At 46.3% G+C, this 16,863-nt stretch overlaps 1 protein-coding gene across 1 annotated transcript in view; it reads right to left on the reverse strand.

The window, feature by feature from the left end:
* The window catches only part of DNAH10 (dynein axonemal heavy chain 10), a 168,361-nt gene that overhangs the window by 141,680 nt on the left and 9,818 nt on the right, over window positions 1-16,863 (reverse strand). Inside the window, exons 4-10 of the mRNA XM_032168329.2 lie at window positions 16,358-16,466; window positions 15,049-15,164; window positions 8,194-8,413; window positions 6,249-6,406; window positions 5,343-5,573; window positions 3,567-3,757; window positions 1,341-1,539 (exon numbers count right to left, since the gene is read on the reverse strand). Coding sequence (XP_032024220.1) covers window positions 1,341-1,539; window positions 3,567-3,757; window positions 5,343-5,573; window positions 6,249-6,406; window positions 8,194-8,413; window positions 15,049-15,164; window positions 16,358-16,466 — 1,224 coding nt within the window. The remainder of the gene's footprint in view (window positions 1-1,340; window positions 1,540-3,566; window positions 3,758-5,342; window positions 5,574-6,248; window positions 6,407-8,193; window positions 8,414-15,048; window positions 15,165-16,357; window positions 16,467-16,863) is intronic.

Genomic DNA, 16,863 nt, shown 5'->3' on the forward strand with positions numbered 1-16,863 from the left:
ATAGACATAGACACCTATGTATAGATATAGATAAATATAGATATCTATCTAGATACATATAGATAGATCTACCTGGATATCCAGATAGCTCTATCTATCTAGATAGATCTCTAGATGGTGATATAGATATAGATATAGACATAGGTGCAATCTCGGCTCACTGCTACCTCCACCTCCCAGGTTCAAGCAATTCTCCTGCCTCAGCCTCCCAAGTGGCTGGGATTACAGGCCACCACGCCCAGCTAATTGTTGTATTTTTCATAGAGACGGGCTTTCACCATGTTGGTCAGGCTAGTCTTGAACTCCTGACCTCGTGATCCACCCACCTTGGCCTCCCAAAGTGCTGGGATTACAGGCGTGAGCCACCCCACCCGGCTGAAAAATCTTTATATTTTTTATTCTTTTCTTTTTTTTTGAAGCAAGGTCTCACTCTGTTGCCCAGGCTGGGGTACACTGGCATGACCACAGCTCACTGCAGCCTCGACCTCCCAGGCTCAAGCCAACGTCCCACCTCAGCCTCCTGAGTAGCTGGGACTACACGTGTGCACCACCACACCTGGCTAATTTTTGTATTTTTTATAGACAGGGTCTTGCTATGTTGCCCAGGCTGGTCTCAAATTCCTGGGTTCAAGGGATCCTCCCACCCCAGCCTCACAAAGTGCTGGGATTACAGGTGTGAGCCATCATGCCTGGCCTATTTGAATTCTTTTTACAACATTTTTTTTTTCCTGCCTTTGAGCACAGGGCATCACCTCCCTCTCGTGCTGGGCACTGCCACACTGCAGCCGGACCTGCTTTGTACTCACTGTGGTTCCTCTAGCAGCAAGATATCTGAGTACCCAGCACACAGTGAGTTCTCCATAAATGTATTTAGAATGAAGGAGTGGGTGAACCTTTAGGAGACAAGGGCTGTGGCTAATTCAATCGGCCACTAGGCACTTTGTCTATCCATGGAGCTCCGGGAAGACTGAGCCTGGCTTAGGGAGAGAGTGAAGAGAGGTCTCACACTGGCCTCTTGAGGGATTCCAATATTTAAGGGGAAGACAGAGAGGGGAGCTTTGCAAAAGACATGGAGAAGGAGTGGCCAAAGAGATCAAAGGAAAGCCGAAAAGCAGGGAGAGGGAGGAATGTCAGGGAAAGCAACAAAAAGTCGCAAAGCTCTGGTGTACTCTGGTCCATTCTGGTCCATTCTAGTATATTCCGTATGTTCTTCCTTTGAAGGGCTTCTCCCTGCCAGGCCCTTTCTGACGCCCAGCTCCTACCTGACACGGAGGGGGCCACTGTCAAAAGCCAACTGCCTTCTTTGGGGCAAATTCCGCCGGCCTTCGCCCAGCCCCTACCTGCAGAATGTCGGAGAGGTCCTGGCAGATGGTGGCCATGTAATCCGTCCTCTGGAACAGCCGCTTCCGGTCAAACTCCCACCGAGCTTCCCTCCCCGAAGCCTCTATCTTGGCCCGGGTGTCAAAATAGGCCTTTTTCCACAGCCTGAGGGTGTTCCTGGCTTCCAAGGTTTTGTTTTGGGCACTCGCTCGATTTTCTCTGTGAAGCCAAGAGATGCCGTGATGGGAGGAGGGCGGAGCTCCAGGTCCGAGCCGCAGTCCCCTGCTGGGGAGCCAGTGTCCCATGAAACTCTGACCCGGGCGCCCCCCTGGTTTCACGGGCCTCATCGGAAAAGGCGGAGCGGGCGAGCCGCTGCCCTGCCCCATGTGCAAGGGCGAGAGTCCCAAGCTGCAACCTCCACTTCCTGGGTTCAAGCGATTCTCCTGCCTCAGCCTCCTGAGTGGCTGGGATTACAGGCGCCCACCACCACACCCGGCTAATTTTGTGTACTTTCAGTTGAGACAGGATTTCACCATGTTGGCCAGGCTGGTCTTGAACTCCTGACCTCAGGTCCCAAGGTTCCGGTTGCAGCCGCCAGCCTGCGTGCAGTGCTGGGGCTACCTGGTGACCTCGCTCCCTACACCAGAAGGGGCAGGTGGCCTTGGCCCCAGGCCAGAGGTCAACAGCGGCAGCTGCAACACGGCGCAGGACAATGCCTCCATTTGGGTACCTATTTCACCTATGCAGATAGATAGAAATGGAGATCTAGCTATACAGGTAGATACAGAGAGAGAGAGAGAGAGATCTATATAAATAGATACGGATACATATAGACAGGATTTCACCATGTTGGCCAGGCTGGTCTTGAACTCCTGACCTCAAGTGATCTGCCCGCCTTGGCCTCCCAAAGTGCTGGAATTACAGGCGCGAGCCACTGCACCCAGCCTCATCTATATAGATATTTTTTAAGAAAGTGAAAAAAGTTATCTGTCTCCCTTAGCATCCTCCATCATCTCCCTACATCCTCAAAGGTGGTTCCACCTCAGCCTCAGTCTCTCCAGGTACAACTGGGGAAGAACGTTGCAGTTGAAACAAAATTTCATATAGATATATATGTGTGTGTGTGTGTGTGTGTGTGTGTATACACACACGTACGTGAAACAAAATATATCTCCATACAATGGAATATGATTTAGCCATAAAAAGGAATGAAGCACTGATCCATGCTACAATGTGGACGAACCTTGAAAACATGATGCTAAGTGAAAGTAGTCAGACATAAAAGTCACAGTGTCTGATTCCATTCATATGCAAAAGACCCCGCGCTGTATGGTTCCCAGGACTTGGGCAACTGGGGAGAGGTGGGGAGTGACTGCTAAAAGGCACATGTTTTCTTTTGAGGGATGAAGAACATGTTCTAACATTGATAGTGGTTATGGCTGCACAATTCTGTGAATATACTAAAAAAAAAAAAAAAAAAAAGAATTGTACTTTTTTTTTTTTTTTTTTGAGACAGAGTCTCGCTGTGTCACCCAGGCTGGAACGTAATGGTGTGATCTCCACTCACTGCAACCTCCGCCTCCCAGGTTCAAGCAGTTCTCATGCTTCAGACTTCCATGAAGCTGGGATTACAGGCATGTGCCACCACCCCCGGCTAATTTTTGTATTTTTAGTAGAGATGGGGTTTCACCATGTTGGCCAGGCTGGTCTCGAACTTCTAGCCTCAAGCAATCCGCCACCTCGGCCTCCCAAAGTGCTGGGATTACAGGTGTGCACCTCTGTGCCCGGCCATAAGAGCCAGTGAATTGTACATTTTAAGTGAGAGAATTATCTGCGAATTATAGCTCAATAGAGCTGTTTAAGATCTAAAAAGTAAAAAGTGGGCCGGGCGCGGTGGCTCAAGCCTGTAATCCCAGCACTTTGGGAGGCCGAGGCGGGTGGATCACGAGGTCAGAAGATCGAGACCATCCTGGCTAACACGGTGAAACCCCGTCTCTACTAAAAAATACAAAAAAATTAGCCGGGCGTGTTGGTGGGCGCCTGTGGTCCCAGCTACTTGGGAGGCTGAGGCAGGAGAATGGCGTGAATCCAGGAGGTGGAGGTTGCGGTGAGCCGAGATCGCGCCGCCGCACTCCAGCCTGGGGGACAGAGAAAGACTCCGTCTCAAAAAAAAAAAAAAAAAGATAAAAAGTAAAAAGTGAAACAAAACAAAACAAAACAAAAAAATGAACGCTATGGCTTCTTACTTGAACAAAGTCCGCAGGTTGACCACTCGGCAGACTCTCTCGGCGATTTCCCAGGCGATGCGCTCCATGAGCGGAATCATCCTCTCGTCTTTGTTGTAGTGTCGGGAGATGATCCACACCATCCGCAGGGCACTCATCATGGCGGGGATGGTGTCCAGGACCACGTGGAAGCCAGACCCGTGCGTTATGTTCTGACCAAGAGAGGAGAGAGCCACACAAGAGCCCTTAGCTTTGGGGTCCAAATAGTTTCATAAAACAGTAAGCATGCAAGAAGTTTCACTCTTTATTTTTTTTCTTGAGACCAAGTCTGGTGCCCAGGCTGGAGTGCAATGGCACAATCATGGCTTACTGCAGCCTCAACTCCCCTCTGGACTCAAGTGATCCTCCCACCTCGGCCTCCCAAGTAGGCTGAGAATACAGGCAGGCACCACTACACCGGCTAATTTTTTATTTTTATTTTTGTAGAGATGGGGTTGCACTATGTTGCCCAGGTGAGCAGACTTTTTTAATCTCTTATAATAATAACTCAAATAAATAATGGGCAAAAGATTAAAACAGACATTTCACCAACAATATGAAATTGACAATAAGCACGTTAAGTACATAAAAAGTTGTTCAGTCTCACTAGTTGTTAAAGAAAGCAAATTAAACCACAATGGCTATTATCAGATAGACAATAACAAGTGGCGGTGAAGATATGGAAAAACCAGAACCTTCGTGTATTGCTCTTGAGAATGTAAAATGGGACAACCACTTTGGAAAACAGTCTAGAAATTCCTCAAAAGGTTAAACAGTTACCATATGACCCAGCTATTCCACTCCTATGCATAATACATGAATAATTAAAAACGCACATCCACACAAATCCTTGTACAAGAATGTTCGTAGCAGCATTCTTCATAATAGCCAAAATGCAGAAACAACTCAAATGCCCACCAACTGATAAATAGAGAAACAAAATGTAGTCTATCCATGCTATGGAATATGATTCTGCCACAGAAAGGAATGAAACACCAACAAGCTCCACGCTACAACACAGGTGAACCTTGAAAACCTGGTGCTGAGTGAAAGAGACTGCACACAGGATCAGTCCTGCATGACCACCCTTATATGAAGTCCCTAGAGTAGTCAGATTTACAGAGACAGAAAGGAGAACAGAAGTTACCAGGGACTTAGGGTAAGGAAGAAGGGGGAGTTATTGTTTAATGGACACAGAATTCCAGTTTGGGAAGATGAAACTGTTTTGGAAATAGTGTAATGGATATAGTGTATTTATACTATATAGTGTATTTATAATGGAAATAGTGTATTTAGTGCCACTGAACTGTATGCTTAGTAGTGGTTAAAACGATAATATCATGTCATGTCTATTTTATCACAATTTTTTAAATGCTGAGGTTTTTTTTGAGGCAGGGTCTCGCTATGTTGCCCAGGCTGGAGTGTAGTGGCGCAATCTTGGCTCACTGCAACCTCCATCTCCCAGGCTCAAGCAATCCTTCCACCTCAGCCTCCTGAGTAGCTGGAACTACAGGTGCACACCACCATACCCGGCTAATTTTTGTATTTTTTTGGAGAGACAGGGTTTTACCATGTTGGCCAGGCTGGTTTCGAACTCCTGAGCTCAAGCGATCTGCCCACCTCAGCCTCCCAAAGTGCTGGGATTACAGACATGAGCCACTGCTCCTGGCCAAATGCTGAACATTTTTAAAAGGAAAATTAAATCACATGAAATCTCTTTGACAGAGCTGACTGCAAAGCGCAGCACACCCAACGTACCTTGAAATAACGCTCCACGGTGGAGAGAAAGCGCACATTGTCTGAGGCCTCCGTGTGGAGCTTGAATAACTCGGTGAACACTGGCTGCAGATTAGCCACAAGCATGGAGTCGGATTCCTTGATCACATCCAAGACTTTTCTGACTATTGGAAGCTTTGTTTGTTCATGCAGTGCACTTAAGGTTGCATTTCTTTCCCTCCAGAATTCAATTTCAGCCAGAGGGCCTTTACCCTGAGAGGTGAAATGAACACACAAAGAACTCTCATCACTAGTGTGGAGCGGACACTTATGGTGGTTTCTCCAGCATCTATTCTTTCTGTCCAACTGCTCCAATCCTTCAGCGTCTTCAGGGGTGGGCTCTTGACCCTGGGTGATCCAATCAGAGTGAATCTCAGGGCTCCGGCTGAGAACGCTAGAAACACACTCTGCCTTTCTCCGGACAATGAGGTGAACAGATGTGAGGCCAGAAACTGCTGCAAGGAAGCCAGCCTGAGGAATGAAGCTCCCCAGCCCCTAGACAGGAGTCTGGAACTGAGAGATTCAGAAACATATCCAGAGCCCTGATCAAACTGGACCTGAAGCCAACCCCGCCTCTGGACTTTTCCATTTGTGAGCCAAGGAATTTGCTTAGTTGATCGACTTGAGTTGGGTTTCCTGTTTTTGGCAGCCCAAGCTTCCTGACTGATCTAAGGTGTTATCTTTATCAATCCAGGCAGTAACCTGGTAGCACATTAACATCAGAAAGCCCAGAAATGATATTTTGGGTGTGTTTATTTTGATGGCTTAAGGAAGTCATAAAACAGTAAGAAAAGATGCCAGATGATGCAGACCCCAGACTGCGGGCTCTTTCCCAGCATGGTAAGCGTGACCTGGATCGGGGTTCTCTGAAAGCCCTGCACAAACTACCTGAGGTGTCTTCTTCAGTTGGCCCTCAACCGCTGTGGATATCTGATTCAGCCAGTTTATCACACACTGCTCCAAGATGTCAACGGTTTCCGGGTCAGCTGCCAGGTCAGACACCTCTCCCTCCACACTGATGGTTGGCATTTCTAACTTGATCTCACCTAGGAAAATAAAAGCGATCAGTCAGTCACTCGTTCAGGAAAAATGATTACAAAGAAAAACATTCAAGTTCACCGGCTGGGTCTTCTCTCAAGCTTCATCAGTATAATAAGGTCTGACGCATCCCCTGTCCTGATAATATCTGTATCTCATTCTCTTTTATTAGAATGTAATTCAAACATTTTAGATAATTGTCCAGTGTTAAGCTTGATCAAAACGATTTAGTTATTTAAGATGTTCCTGAGTTTACAACCTAGTGACTTCAATTTTTAAAAACTTGAACAAAGAACCAGCAGATAGTTTAGATAACCACCAGCCTGAAACAGTCAGTCAAAGATAAATCAGGGGAAAAATGACATCAGGGAAAATTGAGATACTGTAAAGAAAAGGAGAACAGGCCAGGCATGATGGCTCGCACCTGTAATCTCAACACTTTGAGAGACCAAGGCAGGAAGTTCACTTGTGGTCAGGAGATCGAGACCAGCCTGGCCAATGTGGCAAAACTCCCTCTCTACTAAAAATACAAAAATTAGCTGGGCGTGGTGGTGTGTGCCTGTAATCCCAGCTACTTGGGAGGCTGAGGTGGGAGGACTGCCTGAGCTCCCAGAAGGTTGAGACTGCAGTGAGCTACGTTTGTGCCACTGCACTCCAGCCTGGGTGGCAGAGTGAGACCTTGTCAAAAAAAAAAAAAAAAAGAAAGGAAAGAAAAGAAAAGAAAGAAAAGGGAAGGGGAGGGGAAGGGAGGGGAGGCAGGGCAGGGCAAAAGGAGATCATTTCCAAAAGGAAAGCCCAGCTATTTGTCTCAGAGATTTGAGACATATGGCATCCATCAAACAAGAACAGGATGCTATGAAAAAAGATACAATCAGAGAATAAGAGGTCTTAAAAATTAAAAATATAATAGCTGATATGACTATCAATCAAACGTTGGTAGCATAGAAGTTGAAGAACACTCCAGGAAAGAATACAAAGACAAAAAGATGAAAAATACAAGAGAAAAGATAAGAAATAGAATCTCTAGACATCCATCCAGCAGGAATTTCAGCAAGAGAAAACAAATAGTGGAGGAAAATGTCAAGATAATTTTTCGGTCTTTGGACTGAAAACACCCACTGAGTGTTTAAAAAATGAATGGAAAAAGTACCACACAAAGGCCCATCATCCTAACATCAAAACACTAGGGATAACCAGATGCTCTTAAAAGCTTTCGTAAAGGGGGAAGGGAGAAAAATTAGAAGAACATTCAGTTTCTCATCACTGGATGTTTACTACTAGAAAACAATGAAGAAAAATGTATTCAAAAATCCTGTGCTAGGCCGGGCACAGTGGCTCACACTTGTAATCCCAGCACTCTGAGAGGCCAAGGCAGGTGGATCACTTGAAGTCAGGAGTTTAAGACCAGCCTGGCCAACACGGTAAAACCCCGTCTCTATTAAAAATACAAAAATTAGCTGGGTGTGGTGGTGCACGCCTGTAATCCCAGCTACTCGGGAGGCTGAGGCAGGAGAATCCCTTGAACCCAGGGGGCGGAGGTTGCAGTGAGCCGAGATCTCACCACTGCACTCCAGCCTGGGCAACAGAGTGAGGCTCTGTCTCAAAAAAAAAAAAAAAAAAAAATCCTGTGCTAAAATTATTTTTGCCAGCCTGAGCAACAAAGCAAGACCTCATCTCTACAAAACAAAACAAAAAAATGTTATAAAAGTTAGCCAGGCATGGTGGCATGCACCTGTAATCCCAACTACAGTAAATTAATCATTCTTAACTAAAAAGGAGGAAAATGAAACCTTACCTTCAAGTTGCTGCATGGTTCTTTGAATATTACTTGCAAATTTCTGCATGTTCATTAAAAATTCATCCCGTATTAATTGAATACTGTGATATTCTACTGCCTCTCCAGGTGTGGGCGGCAGGTCTGATTCGTACTCGGAGGAATTAGAGCCTTCTCCAGATGTGACTCCCACGGTTGTACTCGTCCTGTGCTGATTGAAGGACAATGCTGGCAAAAAAACCTGAAATGCCAATTTTATGAAATACATCATATGACATCATTTTCAATAATTCATGTATTTAAATTGCCTCTGGTTTTGAATATTCCTTTTTTTTTTTTTTTTTTTGAGACAGAGTCTCACTCTGTCACCAGGCTGGAGTGCTGTGGCACAACCTTGGCTCACTGCAACCTCCACCTCCCCAGTGCAAGCGATTCTCCTGCCTCAGCCTCCCGAGTGGCTGGGATTACAGGTACGCACCACCACACCCAGCTAATTTTTGTATTTTTAGTAGAGATGGGGTTTCACCATGTTGGCCAGGCTAGTCTCGATCTCCTGACCTCGTGATCCAACCCCCTGGCCTCCCTAAGTGCTGGGATTACAGGCGTGAGCCACTGCACCCGGCCTGAATAGTCTTTTATATTGAGATACAAATGTGCAAAGTGAAAACCACTCAAACCCAGAGCACAGACCTAAAGACAGAGATTACATTTGACTTAAAGTGATCCAAGGGCACCAATTTTAACCAGGCCTGACACGACTGCCCCAAAAACAGTGCTGTTATTTCTGTATACCACCAGTAACCAAGAAGTTACAAACTGTGGCACAGGGGGCTGGCTGCGGTGGCTCACGCCTGTAATCCCAGCACTTTGGGAGGCCGAGGCGGGTGGATGACAAGGTCAGGAGATCGAGACCACGGTGAAACTCCGTTTCTACTAAAAATACAAAAAATTAGCCGGGCGTGGTGGCGGGTGCCTGTAGTCCCAGCTACTCGGGAGGCTGAGGCAGGAGAATGGCGTGAACCCGGGAGGTGGAGCTTGCAGTGAGCCGAGATCGCACCACTGCACTCCAGCCTGGGCGACAGAGCGGACTCCGTCTCAAAAAAAAAAAAAAAAAGAAACTGTGTGTTAAACCATCAGCCTCAGGACCATCTTATTCTTGTAAATTAAGTTCTTGAGGACATAGTTTCTTCGAAACGTAGCTAGAGACAGAAGCATGCATTTATGAAGTCACCTGAATACAATTACAAAACAACTTAGCCCCCACCCCACATAAAAAGTGATCTATAAATGCCTGTGGGTTGATTGAGGTGGTTGGTTGGTTGGCTGAATTTCGTTTTTTTTTTTAGTTTTGTCTATATTTCTTAAAATTTTGATACATCCTTGTAAAACCCTTTGAATCTACATGTATTTCCTGCAACATACTGAAGAACCCAGAATGTTGGATTTGTAGAGCTGCCCAATCCAAATTTTGCTGACTACACACTCACTGTGCAGTTGAAGTTCCTCTGTGATGTGTATTTCCTGCAAATTGGCAGCTGGGACCAGAGACTTGATCAGAATATGACTGGTGTTTCTTCCATCAGGAATCAAATTCTTGGTTTTGGTTTTGTTTCTGTTTCTCTCTCTCTCTCTCTCTCTCCTCTCTCCTCTGTCCTCTCTCTCCTCTCTCTCTCTCTCTCCTGCCACCCTCAGGTCCATTAATCAAGTGGGGGTTCCAAAATTGAAATGTTCTAAAATGTCTGTTTATTAGCTGAGATGCTGATAGAAAAAGACGCCTGTCACAGCTACTACTAGATGATCTCGTACATTTCATATGGGGAAGGCAACATAAATGCTTGACTCCTCTTTATTTGCCCAATTTTTGAAATAGTACAGTGGTTCCCTATCATCCTCCAGAAGTGACCCATCAGGACTTTTAAAGATCATTATAAATTCATGGATTTGAAAAGCTGGGCATGGTAGCTTATGCCTGTAATCCCAGCACTTTGAGAGGCCAAGGCGGGAAAATCTCTTGAGCCCAGGAGTTCAAGAACAGCTGGGGCAACATAGGGAGACCCCGTCTCTACAATTAAAAAAAAAAAATTAGGCCGGGCGCAGTGGCTCACACCTGTAATCCCAGCACTTTGGGAAGCCGAGGCGGGTGGATCACAAGGTCAGGAGATCGAGACCATCCTGGCTAACATGGTGAAACCCCATCTCTACTAAAAATACAAAAAATTAGCCAGGTGTGGTGGTGGGTGCCTCTAGTCCCAGCTACTCGGGAGGCTAAGGCAGGAGAATGGCGTGAACCCGGGAGGTGGAGGTTGCAGTGAGCTGAGATCGCACTGCTGCACTCCAGCCCGGGCAACAGAGCGAGACTCTACCTCAAAAAAAAAAAAAATTAGACAGTCTTAGTGGTGCGCACCTATAGACCCAGCTACTCCGGAGGGTGAGATAGGAGGATCGCTTGAAGCTGGGAGTTTGAGGCTGCAGTGAGATGTGATTGTGCCACTGCACTATAACCTGGGCAATAGAGTAAGAACTGTGTCTCCTAAAAAAAATTTTTTTAGCTCATGCATTTGTGTATGTATATATATATATATTTTTTTTTTTTTTTTTTTGAGACGGAGTCTCTTTCTGTCACCCAGGCTGGAGTGCAGTGACACGACCTCAGCTCACTGCAAACTCCACCTCCTGGGTTCAAGCGATTCTCCGGTCTCAGCCTCCCAAGTAGCTGGGACTACAGGTGCATGCCACCAAGCCCAGCTAATTTTTGTAATTTTAGTAGAGACAGGGGTTTCACCATATTGGTCAGGCTGGTCTCAAACTCCTGACCTCAGGTGATCCATCCACCTCGGCCTCCCAAAGTGCTGGGATTATAGGCACGAGCCACTCCGCCCGGATATATTTGAATATATTTTCTATGCTTCAATCCACTGCAATTTTATCCTTACTGAAGGTCAAAATGCCCCATCTGTGGCTGGCATGAGCCTCTTCAAGTTGAGCCCTGTGTACTTTAGACATGACCCTGGTTGTCATAATGCATATAACAACTAAGAATTAATTATACATCATGTTTTGATGTTATCTATTTTTCATTTTTTTTTAGATATGGAGTATCTGTCACCCAGGCTGTAGTGCAGGGGCATGACCACCATGCACTGCAACCTTAAACTCGTGGGTTCAAGCGATCCTCCCACCTCAGCCTCCAGAGTAGCTGGGACTACAGACACCCACAGCCATGCCCAGCAGATTTTTCTTTTTATTTTTGGTAGAGATGGGGTTGATGTTATTTTAGAATGAAAGGTTCAGTTTGCATAAGAAGGTAGCCAGTCTGGCCAGGTGTGGTGGCTCATGCCTGCAATCCCAACATTTTGGGAGGCTGAGGCAGGCAGATCACTTGAGCCCAGGAGTTTGAGACCAGCCTTGGCAACATACTGAGACTGTCTTTAAAAAAAAAAATACAAAAATCATCCAGGCATTGTGGCGTGCACCTGGCTAATTTTTAGTGATCCTCCCAGCTACTCAGGAGGCTGAGATGGGAGGACTGTTTAAGCCTGGGAGGTCAAGGCTGCAGTGAGCCATGCTCACGCCACTGCACTCCAGCCTAGGTGGCAGAATGAGACCCTGTCTCAAAAATAAATAAATAAAAACAAAAATAAAAATAAATAAATAAATAAGAAGGTAGCCAATGTTCTTGAGTCCTCCAAAGTCACACTAGGAAAAGACATCATCCTGATGAAGGAGGGTATCTTCGGGTAGAATGTCCCTTGTGTGCGGGCAGCTCAGTGGGGAGGGCCCCACGGCCTAACTCACAGGGTGACTTGTACTCGGTGAGACCTCGTCTGCTCCCATCCCCAGAACTGCTCACGTGGCCGTCACCCAGGGCCAAGCCCTCCAGCTCTTCTTTGCCTGTGCCTTCTTGACCTCCAGCAGCAAGTGGCACAGCGGGCCTCTCCCTTCTCCCGTGAAGCATCGTCTTCTCTTGGCTTCTGGATCACCCATGTCCTAACTTTCCTCTCCCCTCATCTCTTCCATCTCTATTCCCTCCCTTGGTTGTTCCACCCAGTCCCTTGGTTTTACACCATCTCTGTGCTGATGATGCCCATATTTTAAAGCATCACTCTGGTTGGCATGTGGAGAATGTAGCACAGAGGGTAAGAACAGAAACTGGGGGAACTTTTTGGAGGCTACTGCAAGCAAAGGAGGATGTTGCGTTGGTTTGGACTTTTTTGTCCAAATCTTCTCAGTAAAGTCTTCCTGGCCACCCTATCGAAAATTGCAAAAGCCCCACCTTTCCCATCTATCAACTTTCCCTATCCCCCTTGTTTCCTTTTTCTTTCCTCTCTGGCTTCATTTTTCTCCCTAACTCTTGTTGCTAACACACTATATATTTTCTCATTGATCTTGGTTAATGTACATCTTCCCGTCTAGAATGAAAGCTCCACGAGGCAGAGACCTTGTCTCAGTTGTTCATTGCTATGAAATACAGTAGTGCTCAATGAATATTTGCTAGACGGATGCCCTGAGTTCCCCGCGGAGCTCCAGATTCATACGTCCTGCTTCACGCCTTGACTTGAATGTCTAAGAGGCCACCTGTGCTTAACATGCAAAATACAACACTTGAGTTTCCCTCCATATCTGTTTCTCCCCATCCTCCATCTCAGTAATGACTTCACCATCCTCCCAGTTTCTCAGGCCCAAATCCTAAGAGTCATTCTTTTTTTAAATTTTTTTTAGAGATGGGGTCTTGCTATATCGCCCAGGCTGTTCGCAAACTCGTAGCCTCAAGCGATCCTCCCACCTCACCCTCCTAAAGTGCTGGGACCAAGAGTCATTTTTTGTACTCTTTTTGTATTCTTGTGATACTCTTCAAAGCCTCCAGATCCCGGTCATTAGCAAGTCCCATGGCCTGATCCTCAAGGCATTCCTCACACTGTCTGCTTCTCCCTCCCTCCTCTGATTGGAGCCTAAATAACCATCACCCTTGATGTGGTTTGGCCGTGTCCCCACCCAAATCTCATCTTTAATTGTAGTTCCCATAATCCCCACGTGTCATGGGAGGGACCTGGTGGGAGGTAATTGAATGATGGGGGAGGTTACCCCCATGTCACTGTTCTCATGATAATGAGTGAGTTCTCATGAGAGCTGATGGTTTCATAAGCGGCTGTTCCCTCTTTGATCAGCACTTCTCCTTCCTGCCACCATATGAAGAAGGATGTGTTTGCTTCCCCTTCCACCATGATTTTAAGTTTCCTGAGGCCTCCACTGCCATGCAGAACTGTGACTCAATGTAGCCTCTTTCCTTTGTAAATTATGGGTAGCTCTTTATAGCAGCATGAAAATGGACTAACACAGCCCTCCACCTGGGCTCTTCCATGGCTTTCTATTTGGTCTTTCCTTCCCCTCCACCCCAGCAATATGTTTTCCCACAATAGCCAGAGGGAAAATGCAAACCAGATCCTGTTGTTCCCGTGCTGAAACCTGCCTTCATTTCCAGCCCTCCCTCCAGCCACACTGGCCATCCTCCTGCTACTGGGTCAAGCTGAGGCTGCTTCTACCTCAGGGCCTTTGCACCTGCTATTCTCTCTGCCCAGCATGCTCTTCCTCCACATCCTATCATGTCTGATGCCTTGGCCTCATTTGGGTCTCAGTTCAATATCACCTCCTCTTTCCTTCCCTAGTGCATTTCCCTAATAACTTATCATTCATGAAAAAGGCCTGCTGATGAGTTTTTCATTTTTTTTGGTCTATAAAGCTCAGGCCAAGCATGGTGGCTCATGCCTGTAATCACAGCACTTTGCGAGGCCAAGGTGGTCAGATTGCTTGAGCCCAGGAGTTGGAGACCAGCCTGGGCAACATGGTGAGACCCTGTCTCTACAAAAAGTACAAAAATGAGCCAGGCATGGTGGTGTATGCCTGTAATCCCAGCCACTCAGGAGGCTGAGGCAGAAGGATCGCTTGAGAGTTGAGGCTGCAGTGAGCCGTGATTGTGCCACTGCACTCCAGACTGGATGGCGGAGAGACCCTGTCTCAAAAAATAATAAAAATAAAAAAGAAAGCTTAGACATCACATCCTCACCATGCCCTCTGCACACACACAGTGCACATGGCCCATTTCCGTCTCATATCAGGGTTTATTTTCCTCATGCCGCTTGTCAGTATTTTCTCGTAGATGTGCTTGTGTGCCATGTCTTTCCCGTACATAAGCTCCTAGAGAGCCCTAGGGCCACTGCCTGTCCTGGCCACTGCTTCACCCTCAGTGTTGGGAGTAAGCCCCCCAAAATCTGGCCATAAACTGGCCCCAAAACTGGCCATAAATAAAATTTCTGCAGCACTGTATAACATGTCCACAATGGCCCTAACACCCAAGCTGGAAGGTTGTGGGTTTGTGGGAATGAGGGCAAGGAACACCTGGCCCGCCCAAGGCGGAAAACCACTTAAAGGCATTCTTAAGCCACAAATAACAGCATGAGCGATCTGTGCCTTAAGGACATGCTCCTGCTGCAGTTAACTAGCCCAACCTATTTCTTTAATTCGGCCCATCCCTTCGTTTCTCATAAGAGATACTTTTAGTTAATTTAGTATCCATGGAAACAATGCTAATGACTGGTTTGCTGTTAATAAATATGTGGGTAAATCTCTGTTCGGGGCTGTCAGCTCTGAAGGCTGTGAGACACCTGATTCCCACTTCACATCTCTATATTTCTGTGTGTGTGTCTTTAATTTCTCTAGCGCCGCTGGGTTAGGGTCTCCTCAACCGAGCTGGTCTCAGCACCTCAGTGCCCATAACAGCACCCGAGACAGAAGAGCTGCCCACTACCTATTTGTGGAATAAACAAACCACATGACCTCAACTTTAGAAATACTAGAATTTCTTCCTTTCTCCACGTTTACCTGACATATAATAGCCTTCAGAAAATGGAGCACATTAGCGTTTATAATTCCATACTCCAGTGTTTCCGGCATAATTTCCACAGCTTCCTTCATGTCGGTAGCTTCAGAGATTGCCTCTAAATGAGAACAGGTATAGAATGTAAGGTCAGTGGGAGACAGCAGCCAACAGTTAACATTTCCAAGAGAACAGGAATCTTCTCCTTCTTCCCAAGTTGCTACAAGGAATGTTCTGGTTACAGATTCAGAATATCTCCTATCTGTATTTAAACAAAGTTGAGGGCCCATGAGAAGCTGAAATGGACACCGATGCACTGTGGTTCATGGATTAGTATGAACAGCGCACAAGAGCTGCACACATTCGCTGATCTGGTTGGAGTATCTAACGCTGGCCAAAACCAGAAATTATTTGGGTTGTCTAGAAATGTTGGCTGAATTCTTTGCTGCTATGGACTGAATGACCCCAAAATCCACATGTTGAAGCTTAAATCCCCAAGGTGAAGGTATTAGAAGGTGGGGCCTTTGGTAGGTGATTAGGTCATGAGGGTGGAGTCTCACGATTGGATTGGTGTCCCTATAGGAAGAGACAGGAGAGCTTGCCGTCTCTCTCTGCTCTCCATCATGGGAGGATAGGAGAAGGTGCCATCTGTGAACCAGGAAGTGGCCCTCGCCAGACACCAGATTCGCCAGCACCTTGATTTGGACTTCCAGCCTCCAGAGCTGTGAGAAATACATGTTTGTTGGTGAAGCCCCCCAGCCTATGACAATTTGTTACAACCATCCAAGCTGGCTTGGGCACTGGCTTTGCCTGTCTTCGCTCCCCAGCAAGCCTTCCTCAATTCATTGCCAAAGCATCTTTTGAGTCACGGGTTGTTTGAAAAGACCTACTTGGTAACATCTACCCTTCCAACAAACAAGGTTTTATTTGATATGTATTTACCTAACCAAAAGTCAATCACCATGGTAAACATTTTAAAGGTTACTTGGACTCTTCCCTTGATCTAACTGGGAAACAAAACACACACAACAAATATACCCACTGAAGCCATTGTTTCACAAGTTTCAGTCTTCGCACCTTCTCCAAATATGTGCAGACGTGCACTATCATTGGCTGAATACATTTCTTTATCTCTAACACTTCGTTACTGGAAATTAGCTTTGAGAAGACTACAGGAGAACACAGTATGGAAAAGAAAGAGAGCTTGGTGTAGGTGAAAGATAACCATAAAAAGACAACAGAATGAGAGTGAACAAGTGCAGGCACAACCACACCCCCTCAACACACATACACACACACGTGCCAGAAATGTACCTTTGGTATTTCTGAGGAAAAACACCGCGTTTTGGTCCAGGAACTCCTCGGGAAGAGGGGTACAGAGCATGTGGAGATGCATCTTTTCCATGATGTGCTTCGCAGTTCTCTGAAACATGGGGAACAAAAGCCATTCGTTCTTGTGATACATCCATTCACCTAAAGAACCTAATATTCAAGTACACCTAAGCTCTCCTCTCAACACAATGGCTTGGTCTCATGTTCTGACAATGCGGCCACAGCCACACAGTGGGTACCAGCTAAACACAGGAGTTAAATGCACCCAGACTCTGAGCTCTCAGCCTGACTCCTCTATTGACCAACCAGTGCAGCAACACCTAAACAAACTGACCTGGCAAAGGTCCAGATGGAGCTTGAATTTTGTTTTGCAGATGGGACATATTTATGAGGCAATGAGGCATGACTTTGGTAAGCACAGGCCAGGCTGAATGCTTACATCCTAGCCTTAAACTCCAACCTTGGGGTTTTCACAGAACAGGGTTCAT

This window comes from Hylobates moloch, unplaced genomic scaffold, assembly GCF_009828535.3.
Source record: "Hylobates moloch isolate HMO894 unplaced genomic scaffold, HMol_V3 SCAFFOLD_12, whole genome shotgun sequence".
NCBI classification, from domain to species: Eukaryota; Metazoa; Chordata; class Mammalia; order Primates; family Hylobatidae; genus Hylobates; species Hylobates moloch.